Source organism: Eschrichtius robustus, chromosome 8, assembly GCF_028021215.1.
Source record: "Eschrichtius robustus isolate mEscRob2 chromosome 8, mEscRob2.pri, whole genome shotgun sequence".
Lineage (NCBI taxonomy): Eukaryota > Metazoa > Chordata > Mammalia > Artiodactyla > Eschrichtiidae > Eschrichtius > Eschrichtius robustus.
The window spans coordinates 110,013,186-110,025,948 of NC_090831.1; the positions used below are offsets into that span (position 1 = coordinate 110,013,186).

General features: G+C 42.5%; 1 protein-coding gene across 1 annotated transcript in view; it reads right to left on the minus strand.

The window, feature by feature from the left end:
- Positions 1–9,988: 9,988 nt before the first annotated feature.
- Positions 9,989–12,763, minus strand: part of CHCHD3 (coiled-coil-helix-coiled-coil-helix domain containing 3) — a 286,866-nt gene continuing 284,091 nt past the window's right edge. The window contains exon 8 of the mRNA XM_068549475.1: positions 9,989–10,712. Within this exon, the coding sequence (XP_068405576.1) occupies positions 10,689–10,712 (24 nt within the window). The 3' untranslated portion in view covers positions 9,989–10,688. The remainder of the gene's footprint in view (positions 10,713–12,763) is intronic.

The following is a 12,763-nucleotide window of genomic DNA, read 5'->3' on the forward strand; positions in this document are numbered from 1 at the left end:
TAATCAAGATTCATCCCTGGGGCTGGGTAGGGAAGGCTAGTTTCCCCTGAAAGGCTGATACTTGAACAAACTCAAGGTTCTATCAGTAAAGAAGGGTATTCACGCTTAGGTAGGCCACAGCAAACATCATTTATTACATGCTAGAGGGAGAAATTATGGGAAAAAGACCTGGAAGAGACCTTGACCCTCTTACATCACCCTCTACAGATTTATAGAGATTCTCCTGAAGGACATTACAGACCACCTGTAACCGTTTTAGTGCCTAGTAATCCTCACTCTAAGGACATTATTTATGTGGCTTCAAGTTGTCTATAAAACAAAGGATTGGCCCAAGTTCTCCTGGCTCTAAAAGACTGTCAGGTCCAAATGGACGGTACTCATGGGTGGGTGTGGGTGGGCAAACGTGGGTGAGGAAGGAGTCCAGGGACCCCTAGACTTCAGTTCCCGGTGATGGGAGCATAAGGTGGGTAGGTGGGTGGGTGTCAAAAGCCAGGAGGAGGAGCCAGTTTGGGAGAGGTGAGGGGTAGGTGGGAGAATTGTAAATAATTAGCTGTTCTGGACAGCTTGAGATTGTGGTCAAAATCATCCAGGAAAATATGTATAGAGTTCTCAAATTTTGACTTCTTCTTTTGTTGTTGTTGTTGTTTATTTTTAATCTTCTAAAACCTGGAAAAGAGCACACAGGGAAGGCAGGTGGCAAAGGCTGAGCTGGTGATATTTCCTGGAGCCCCACGCAGCTGCTTTGTACACAACTGCATTAGCGAGCAGCTCCAGCTTCAAAGCCAGTGACAAACCGCCACTGAACAGGGTCTAAAAGTTCCAGAACAACAGTCACTTTCCTTCCCAAGTCTTTTTGCCTCAGAAGACCTTGGGAAACCAGCAGCGACGTGGGACTGGGAGTTTTATTTAGAATGGCTGGGCTCTGCACCCTGCACCCTCCTGGCCCACCTGGGGCCCGTGGAAGGGCTGCACCTGGAACCCCCTCCGGAGGCGGAAGCAGAGGGTGGGCACACAGCCCGGCTGCGTCTCCATCTCCGCCTCCTGAGTGGCAGGCCGTGGAGGAACACGATGTAGTGAGACAGATGTCTTGGAGCTCAGGGAAAGTAAAAAAGGAAGTAGGGAATTTGTCTGACAGACCCCGGTGAGCAAAACTAGCATCAGCCACAAGCAGGAGGCTTTCCTGTTATTCTTCCTCTGCCTGAAACCTCAGGAACTTCGCCCAGGCAAAAAAATCTTGTGCTACCGCACGCAGTACATGAGAGGAAGTGGATGAAAAGAATGGGGCTTTTATTCATTATTCACTCAACGTTTATTGAAAGCTTATACTGTACAATGGCACTGGGACAGATGCCGTGCGGGATTTGGAGGTTGCCCTAAAGATGTAGCAGCAGGATGACGCATGTGTGGAGAGGAGAACACGCAGCAGTTAAGAGCCAGGCTTCCAGGGAGGACAGGGGTGGGCTGCCGTTTAGTAGCCGTATGACCCTTGGCAAGTTACCTCACCCGTCCAAGCCTCAGTTTCCTTATCTGTAAAATGGGGATAATAAAAGTAGCTAACTTATAGGATTATTGCAATCAGAGATAATGTATATAAAATACTTAATACAGCTCCTGGCTCAAAATACACCTCAACAAATGTCAGTTACTAGTAATTATCAAGGGAGAGGAAATGACTTTGTCACAGGGATAAGCTTGAACCTGTTTAAATTCATCTTAAATCCTTTTTATTGTGAAGTACAAGATACACAGTGAAGAACACAAAACAGATGTACAGCTCAATGAATTATCATAAATTAAGGGCTTCCCTGGTGGCGCAGTGGTTAAGAATCCACCTGCCAATGCAGGGGACACAGGTTCGAGCCCTGATCCGGGAAGATCCCACATGCTGCGGGGCACCTAAGCCCGTGCGCCACAGCTACTGAGCCTGCAAGTCACAACTACTAAGCCCACGAGCCTAGAGCCCGTGCTCCGCAACAAGAGAAGCCACCGCAATGAGAAACCCGCGCACCGCAATGAAGAGTAGCCCCTGCTCGCCACAACCAGAGAAAGCCCGTGTGCAGCAAGACCCAACACAGCCAAAAATAAATAAATAAAATAAAATAAGTAGATTTAATCTACTTCACCAGTACCCTTGAAGACCCATTTGTGTCCTTTCTCATCAGTACACACTCTGACCCCAAGAAATGTAACTGCTATCCATTTATAACTCTTATTTTTCTGTATAGTTTTATCACATAAACATCCATCCATAAACACTATCATTCATCTCGCCATTTTAAGAAGTTTAGAGAAATGCAATTATAAAACGTGTTTTTTTTCAGTCCTTGACTTCTTTTGCTCAAGTTTGTGAGAATCATCCATTTTTACATGTAACCATAACTCATTCATCTGTATTACTGTATAATATTTCATATGCCTCAATATACTTACTGTTTTCATTACGATGCACATTTGGTTGTCTCTACTCTGTAGCTATTATGAATGCTATTGAACATTCTCTAGGTATGTACCTAGGAATGGTATTGCTGGGTCATCAGGTATGGATCTCTGCTATAGACTGAATGTTTATGTCCCCCCAAAATTCATATGTTGAAACCCAACCTCCAATGTGATGGTATTTGGAGGTGGAGCCTTTGGGAGTGATTAGGTCACGAGGGTAGATCCGTCATGACCGGGATTGGTGCCCTTATAAGAGAGACCCCAGAAGAGCTCCCTCACCCCACCCGTCATGTGAGGGTATAGGGAAAAGATGGCCATCTATAAACCAGAAGCAGGCCCGTACCAGACACCAAATCTGGCAGCAAGCACCTTGATCTTGACTTCCCAGCCTCCAGAACTGTAAGAAATAAGTTTCTGTTGTTTACAAGCCACCCAGTCATCTAGAGTAATTCTGTTAAAACTAAGACAATATGTTCAGCTTTAATAGATAATGCCAGATCATTTCCCAAATTGGTTGTACCAATTTGCACTCTTACCAGCAATGTTTTAGAAACTAGTTGCTTCACATCCTTGTCAACACTCAGTATTTTCCATCTTTTTAGCTTTTGCCACTCTGGTGGATAAATGGGGGCATCTCACTGTGAATTTAATTTGCATTTCCCTAATTAGTAATGCTGTTGAGTACATTTCATATGTTTATTGGCCATTTAGATATTTATTTCCTGTGAAGTTCTTATTTCAGTCTCTTGCTCATTCTTCTGTTCAGCTGCCTTTTCTTACTGATTTGTAGTTCTTTATATAGCCTGGATGTGAGCCCTTTGTTGGCTTATGCTTCACAAATATCTTAAGATTTGCCTTTGCACTCTCTTCATGGCGTCTTGATGAACAGAAATTCTTAAAGTAATCTAACTTATCAACTTTTTCCCTTATGGTTACTGTTTTTGTATCCTGTTTAAGAAATATCTCCTTATGCTGAAGTCATGAAGCTATTCTTCTACAATGTAAAGAATATCTATATTCTATATTCTTCTTCTAGAAGCATTAGTGTTCCACTTACTCATTTAAAGGATATTCCAATTAAAATTGACTTCTGAGTAAGGAATGAGGTACAGTCCAGTTTCTCTTTTGTGGCATGTGTATATCCAATTGATCCAGCACCATATATACATATATTTTTTTTAATTGAGATATAATTGATATGTAACATTAGTTTCAGGTGTACAACATGATTCAATATTTGTATATACTATGAAATGATCGCCACAATAAGTCTAGTTAACATCCATCACCATACGTAGTTACAAAATTTTTTTCTTGTGATGAGAACTTTTAAGATCTCTCTCAGCAACTTTCAAGTATTCAATACAGTATTATTAATGACAGTCACCATGCTGGACGTTACACCCCTTATTACTTATTTTATGGCTTATTTGTTTTACTTATTCTATATTTACTTGTTTTATAGCTGGGACAGAAAAGTCCTCGGGAATTCCCCGGTGGTCCAGTGACTAGGACTCTGTGCTTCCACTGCAGGGAGCGTGGGTTCCATCCCTCGTTGGGGAACTAAGATCCTGTAAGCCGCGGGGCGCGGCCTAAGGAAAAAAAAAGTCCTGTGTCCTGCCTACCTCTCTGAACCCATCTCCCATCACTATTTGCCTTTTTCGCTCCACTCAAGCCCCCAGGACCTCCTTGCCGCTCACTCCCCTAACACACCAAACTTGTTCCTTTGTGCTTACTGTTCCCCCAGCCTGGAGTGCACTTCCCCAGATCTTCATATGAATGGTGCCCTCAGTACATTCAAGAATCTGCCAAACGTCACTCCCTTCAGCTGTCTTCAGTGCCCTCTAATATAGCACGTCACCCGTGAAGCCCTACTGCCTCTCCCTGAACTACTCCTTTGCTCAGTTGTAGCATTCTGCAGGACATTCACTACTCCCTGACATTAATGTTCAAGCCTCCTCCCCCCTCAGGAACAGAAGATCCATGAGCTCCGGACCCTGTCCATCATGTTGGCCACTATTTCCCTGACTTCAGGAACAGTGCCTGGGGCACAGAGTAGGCTCTGCTGATTTGGTGAGTCAGTGTACGAATGACTCTGGCGAGGCCAGTGTGACGTGGTACTATGGCAGACAACCACCTCTCCCAGGTACTAGAAAACGTGGGAGTAGTGAGCTAACTAGCAAGGGTTGACCTATAAGGTGACGAAGAATAAGCCACTCCTACACTGAGGAGTGTTGAAAGTGGTTATAAAAACTCAGGACAGTTAACTTCTGATGTTCCTGAAAGAACAGTATCTTAACGGTGATTCATAACCCTCTTGACTGCTTCTATACAATAACATCTAACTCCACTGATGAAGTCATCTCCAGTAGAAGAAGAGCAACTTCCGCCTTAGTTACTAATATTGCCAAGTTCTGTGTTAAGCACCTGAGGGTAAGGTGTGTGGACTTTACATTTTGGATTCACATTTAAAACGCAGCTGCTGCAAAGGCATTTTAAGAACACCGAGGAAACTAGAACTCCCACCAGCAGGTGAGCTGACACCCTATTCACCCTCTGTTAAAAGCAGAGCTCCCAGCCCCTGCTCTGCAGCCGGCCTTCCAAGCTAGAAATAAGGTGACATTGCCACTTCAACTCTGTTGAATAATATTTTCAATGACTCTGTGGTCATGCTTCTGAGACCAGGGTGCACATTACCTTATGGAGATGCAAAGCAAAGCTAAAATTTGCAGGTTGCCATTGCGTTTCTGGTTTCATGCTGACTGAGAAACCTGGCCTGTGGCTATGAAATGAAGAAAATGTTTTCTACCCTTGTCTCTTGAACTGCACAGGCAGCAGATAAGAAGCAACTGGCCTCAGTCATCTGGCCCTCAACCTTATTGTATATATTCTCCAGTGAGGAATGAGTGAGCACAGGCTTTCAACCTATGCTGTGGACACTGATGAGAGCCCAGCAGCAGCCTGGCAATTAGGCGGACCCAACAGAGAAGGGCACTGCAGGCGGCTCCCCAAATATGGGCCACTTGGAGTCCAGCCCAGGCAGGCCACTCCCGGGACAAAGTCTAGGTAGGAAAGGCATAGCTGGAGCACAGTGGTACCCTGCAACGTGGCCACTGACCTCTGGCTTCCACATTTGCATTTAAAAACCATTATGGAAATGTAATTTACTTTGAAGGGTGATATTCAAAGCAAACTGCCCTCTCAGCAAAGTGACAGTGGCCACAGCCCAGTAAGGATCCTCGCAGGAGAGGTAGAGACATGTAGGGGGACAGAGAGGTGAGGGAAGTCAAGCTTTTCGGCACGGGAAAATCTTTGAAGTGTGTGGAGGCCTCGCCTAATCAAACTCACTTCAAGAGGTTTGAAGCGTTTCATTAAATTGAAGCACAGCTGTTTTCCATTTAGAGTTGACTTGGTTTGAGGGAGTTTCAGGGACTGAACTTGACAGTTTCAATTTTCAGTTTCCAACTTCCTTAACTGAAAGTCATAAATATGGTGGCCACATTTCCTGAATCCAAATTGGGTTTAACACTGGGCTGTCCCCTAAAATACAGGGCATGTTTTCATGGTCTGGAAAAGGCTGAGGGTCTGTTTGGAAGGTTCAAGACAACTGGTAGGAAAAGTGGAAGACACTTTTGATTTGGATGGTGACTTTTGCTTTCTCCTCTAAAGCAATTCACCTCTTTTTATAGAGGTTCTGCCAGCAAAACCGAGGCTGGAGGCACCAGGAGAGAAGACACAAGATGAAATGTAAAATTTCATCATCTTCATTCAAACATCAGCCTGGAGCTAGGAGAATGAATTAGATGGTTGGTCGTTTTTCTCCCAGTGACTGTTTTTTGTTTTTTGGGTTTTTTTTAATGGAATTGAAAGTTCCTTAAGCTATCTGGTACTTTGACCAAAATTCTTAGTGTAACAGACCTTGTCAGATGAGTGAGGTGATCTCATTCCAGGTATAGGAGAACAAGTCTCTGGTGCTTATCAAGTCAATCCACCATCCTTCATCAAGGAGTGCTCTCCAAGGTACATTGGGGCAGGAGTCAACCTCCTTGGGATACAAGGGCGGCCTCAAAGTTTCCTATTCCACCGAGCCTGGAAAGTCACTGACTACTCCCATCTCACGTGGGGTATGGGGATGACAGTAAGATGGATATAGCTGTAGATCATCTAAATTGAAATAACTAAAAATGACTTCTCTCTTCACATTATAGTGGATTCTGAATGACAGAAGCTGGAGAATGAAAAGGAGTTTATGGGGATAATGCCCAGGCCTTCTCTCCACACAGCTTGAAGCGCCAAGAGCCAGCATTCCATCTTATGAAGAGTATGTCCTTACCCTCTCCCTTTAATTCCCTTTACATGGTTTTAGTCTCTGTTGGCACCTCCGACACCAAGTAGGTCAAGGGAAGGAGAGAGTGAAAACTGACAACTATTAACGTTCGGAATTCTTTTAAGGACTCAGCAAGACAAGAGGCTAAAACAAATGTCTAGCATAAATTTTAAAATAAATTGTGGACGTGAATTAACCAGCCCACGTGTTGTTCAGACTAAGGCAGGTAACAGCACCAGCATCCTGGTCTCCTACTCTGGGGGTGGTTTGGATTGTGGGTCTCACTGGCACAAACAGGGTACAAGTCCTAAGGCAACATTTCAGAAGGGACACAGCCCACCCACTCAGTAAATCCCCTGGGGCAAGTGATGGGAAACCACTTCTCTAATGAGGATCATAAACTATAGGAAAAATACAATCAAAGGCCACAGAGAACTAAATACAAATTTACGTTTTTTTCCCAGGGAATTTAAAAGTTCCATTTACCGGGTTTACTAATTAAGAACTACAAACATAAAAAACGACTAAATCATAAGACGTTCTAAATATATAACTTCTTTAAGAACTAGGAGTTTGGGGAAGAAAAGGAAGTATCAAAAATCTCTTGTTATAATGGAGAAGAACCAGAGCGGGCCACTGGGCAGAGAGAAACCTGAGGGGAAGAGACTTGTTCCAAGAGGCAACAGCACAGAACTCAGAGCAAGAGCCCAGGATTCTGCACCCAAGATGATGCCAGATGTCTCAGGAGGTGTGCCTGGAAGGCCAAGAAGGGTGAGAAAAGTTTAAATACACAGAAGAGTCTAGAGGAGGCAATAAAGATGGAGCGACTGAGGGGGGGAAGCTGAGAAATGGATGAAAACTTGGGGAAGCCGTGACAGACAGAGAAAACAAATATACATTAATTCACTCATTCAAAGTATTAGCTTGTCAAGAATTGTAACTCAAAGCAGAATCATCACAGTAAGTTATTGCTACTCTTTCAATTGTTCAACTGCTCTAGTTCTTAAATCTTGAAAGAGTCAACTCCTACAGCTCACAGAAACAGGGGGAAGAGGATTATCCTGTGGGTTTCTGGTGAAAGCAATTATACCTGTGGGCTGAAAGATGTCAAGCTAAGAACCACAGGTTCCCGACTCCTAAGCCAGAGAAGGTGAGAACCTGGCTGCTTGTTTAGTTCGAAGCAAAATACCGGCAGCCTATAGCTGCTGTAGAGAGAAGTCTCACTGGTTGACCAGCAGGCCACAAGCCCCTGGCTTTTGGCACTCCACATTTGCTATTAATAATGATCAGTCCATAATTTTTTAAATCGTTGCACGTTGGCACGTTTTCTGTGATAAGTTATTGACTTTCCAGAGGGAGGACTTTGTGCTGATTTCGACCCCACTGTCTTCTGGAAGTTCATCAGACATTAGTTTAGCATGATAACATCTGACCAGCTTTCAAGATACTTTATTCTTCCTGGCTTCATGAGTTAAACTGTTGTGGTTCAAGGCGTGTTCTACTTAATGGAGATGCTAACTGATTGGAATATGTTACTCCCATGAGCCTCACATAGATCACAACATTCTCCCCAAGCAGTTGTCTGGAGGTTAACAGTGACCTGGGCTAAGTTGTGATACAATTAACAGGGAGATCTCCGAGGTGCAGGAAAAGGCATCATTTCACCCTTTTATTTCTCCTAAAGTGTGGTCTTTCCCCCTTGTGCCCATCATGTTCATCAGAATGAGAAGTTAATAACGGGTGCTGGGAGAGAGAGGTCCTGACAAACCACCTCCCGTGTTCACGGATTTAACCAGACTTAAATGCCTGACTCTTCAGTGCTTTATTTCTCTGCCAGCAACAAGACTGGCAGCCTGGGATGTGCCAAGTTCTTGGCTCTAAATTGCAAAACAAAGCAGTGTATAGGAGGGAATCTGTGAGTTCGCTGATTTGCAAACACTACAGCAGGTCACCACGTACACACTTGTTTTTGTGCACCTATTATTTCTCCCAGGCAGTTACCTGGATGCCTTCCTGACAGTGCCAGCATGTGCTGCTGCTCAGGTTACCAGCGCTTCCTTCACTCACACTTAAACGAATGCAGCTTATTTCGCATCATTTAAACAAACAAACAAAAACCTTTCATTAAACAGAATCACAGAGCCTTTCAGTAATTATTCGAGACGTGTCCCCAAGGTCATTCAGAATCAACATCAGGTTTACAGGTGTGCCCACAAGTCCACGAATATGCCATTCAAATGGAGCCGACTCAGGAATCAGATGCATGAGAAGCCACAGTGACATGTAAGGGGGCTGGCTGAAATTTTCCTGACACAAGTTACATTCATCCCAACTTTCTCTAAGTAAAAGACATGTGGATGTTCTTTCCATGCCCCCAGCTCCAAATACCAGTTTATTATAGTCACATATCCAACGACAATGGACCTGACCAAATGTATGTGGAAAGCATCTTGACTCTTCACCATAAGGCTACAAAGCAGGTTCTTGCATTTCCCCTCAATTTACAGTTGAGGAATCTGAGGCTTAGTGTGGTGGGGTGACTTAATTAGGTCCCCCAGCTGGTAGGTAGCAGAGTTACAATTTGAACACAGATGCATCTTATTCCGGAGCCTGTAATCTTAATTATTTTGCTAAATTATCTCCTTCTGTAACAAAATAAAAATGAAATAAAATTTCTACATGACAAAAGATATTTCGATGACATCACAGATCACTGGCATTCTCTTTTTCATCTATTTCCCAGAAAGATCTTTCCATTTGGTGTGAATGCTCATTTCCAACTTCCAGTGTTGACGCACCAATCCTCTGGTAGAAAAGTGAGAGTTATAATCAGGAAGTTTTTCTTCTCTTTCCAATTTCATCAAGTCTCAGGGTCAATTTTTTTTTTCCTTTTAACATTTTCCTAGTATTGCAGGGTCAGAAGTTCCTAACCAAGGTTACCTAATCTAGTGCTTGCCCCAGGCAGGATGACTTTGGCCATCCCAAAGAAAGGAAGGTTCAGGCAATTTGTAAAGATCTTACTGAATCTTATGTACCTAAGAGGCAAATTATAAGCATCTCTTGCCTGTCTGAGGATCTGCAAAGTGTGTTGGAGCTTTTTAGAGTAAAGGCACCACACAAATACAAATTAATAACAATATAAATCAACTCAATTCCCATAAGTATAACCATTTAACCTGGCAAAAAAACCCAAAAAACACACGAGGCCCCAGACTACAATGACAGTCTTCGTCAGAAAATATATTTATTATTGATAGTGAGTGAAGTAAAGATGTCAGTATTCATGATAGACGAGAGGTTGCAGAAGCCAAGGTTGCCTTCATGTTGATAAAAAATGCCTTATTTCACTCATAATCAGAAACATTATTCCAGTAAAAGAGGTAAATTTTCTCTTTTTGTCTTCTTACATGATCACCATAATAAGTTAAAATAAAGTAGCTCTTATACAGTCAAGGGAGAAAAGAAAAAGAAACCCAACATGCCACAGCCTAGCCAATTCCGCCCAGCACTGCTGGCCCGAGATGGAGGGGTTTGGCCTTCTCTTCTCCCCACTCCAGTGACCTCAGCCCTCGATCCAAACCCCCAGCTTTGTGGAAGGGCAGGTTCACCCAATGATGGAGCTTGGTTAGAAGAGGAAGTTGAATAGAAAGTACAGAAGGTGGAGAGGACTGCCTTTCTTTTTAATCATCATAAATGGATTTATTAACACTGTAGCACACCCCTGATGGCTGATCCCTGATCTAGGCCTTGGCTTTTCAAACTGTTGCTGATCAAACTGTGATATGCTTCTGTTGAATCTGCTCTCTGATGTTTCTCTTTAATGGTCTTCTCTTTAAATGAGTTGCTTTCTTACTAGGAAAAAAAAAATGTTCCACCTCTGGAATTAACGCTGCAGGAATTCTGCTTGTTCTAAAAGTTGATTTTATCCTCCCTTCTCAAGCATGCTCTGAAAGAGAAATAGAAAACATGAGATTTACCACCAGAAGAAGGGGACCAAAAATGGGCAGTAGCTATTTAGTATTGTTTGTGTTGCTTTTCAAAGACCTACCTCAAAAACACATACAGCAAGGCATATGCTCCCTGGTCTTGAAATATGACTACCTTTAATGAACATCATTGCTTAATCATGTATCATCTCCAAATGACCCCTCCCCCACCATATCAAACTAAGCCCTAAGGGTGAACATGCTCTGGACTGTGAGGGGGTGGGGGCATAGTGCGGAGTGTGCGTGCCGTCTCACTACCCTGGACATTTGGGGGTGTGTGGGAGCATTTCTAGTGGCTGCAGAGACTGGGGGAAAGCTACTGCTAAGGGGGCAGGGGTGGAGTGGCGTGGAGAGGGAACCTCTCAATTGAAGACAAGATTCTCCCCCTGAAACCTCTGCTCACGCTAGGCAGAATGCAGATGTTCCTGAACTCATAATGCTGGGTGGAGCTACACAGATCTAAGTATGTATTCCCAAATTACAAAAATGGCCCCTACATTCTATTTAGTTATTTGTGTGGGTGTGGGTGAGGAACAGTAGACAGGAAGAATTTTTTTTTCCAGTTTTATTGAGAATTAATTACATATATCACTGTATAAGGTTTAAGGTGTACAGCATGATGGTTTGATTTAAATATATTCTGAAATGATTGTCACAATAGGTTTAGTTAACATCCATCACCTCATTTAGATACAAAAAAAAGACAATAATTATCACTGTATTGAGAGCTCTTAGGATCCACTCTCTTAACAACTTTGCTATATCATAATGCAGTGCTAACTATAGTCGCCATGTTGTACATTACGTCCCTAGTACTTATTTATCTTACAACTGGAAGTTTGTACCTTTGACCACCTTCCTCCAATTCCTTCCTCCTACACCTCTCCCACCGCCCCCTGCCACCTCTTGTACCACAAATCTTATGTCTTTGTCTATAAGCTTGATGTTTTTTGTATACAGATTTGACATATAAGTGAGATCATACAGTATTTGTCTTTCTCTGTCAGATTTACTTTAGTTAGCATAATGCCTTCAATGTCCACCCATGTTGTAGCAAATGGTAGGATTTCCTTGGGGTTTTTTTAATGACTGAATAATATTCCACTGTCTATATATACACCACAGCTTTTTTTATCCATTCATCTATTGAAAAGCACAGGTTGTTTCCATGTTTTGGCTATTGTAAATAATGCTGCTATGAACATGGGAGTGCAGATGTATTCTCAAGTTAGTGTTTTTGTTTCCTTTGGATATAGTCCCAGAAGTGGAATTGCTGGATCATATGGTAGTTTTATATTTAATTTTTTTAGGATTCTCCATACTGTTTTCCATAGTTGCTACACCAATTTACAATCCCACCAACAGTGCACAAGGGTTGCCTTTTCTCCACATCTATGCCAGCATTTGTTGTCTCTTTGATGACGGCCATTCAGCCATGAGGTGATATCTCATTGTGGTTTTAATTTGCATTTCCCTAATGGCTAGTGATGTTAAGCATTTTTTCTTACACCTGTTGGCCATTCACACATCTCTGAAGAAAAAATGTCTATTCAGATCCTTTGCCCATTTTTTAATTGGATTTTTTTTGTTTTTGCTATTGAGTTGTATGAGTTCTTTATACATTTTGGATATTAACCCCTTATCAGAAACATGGTTTGCAAATATTTTTTTCCCATTCTGTAGGTTGTTTTTTCACTTTCTTTTGCTGTACACAAGCTTTTCAGTTTGATGTAGTCCCACTTGTTTATTTTTGATTTTGTTGCTTGTACTTTACATATGATTTCCAAAAAATAATCACCAACACCCATGTCACAGAGCTTTGATCCTATGTTTCCTTCTAAGAGCTTCATGGTTTCTTACATTTAAGTCTTTAATCAATTTTGAATTATTTTTTGTGTGTGGTACATGACAGGGGTCTAGTTTTATTCTTTGACACGTGAATATCCAATTTGCCCAGTACCATTTATTGAAGAGACTTTCTCCATTGAGTATTCTTATCTCCCTTGTCAAA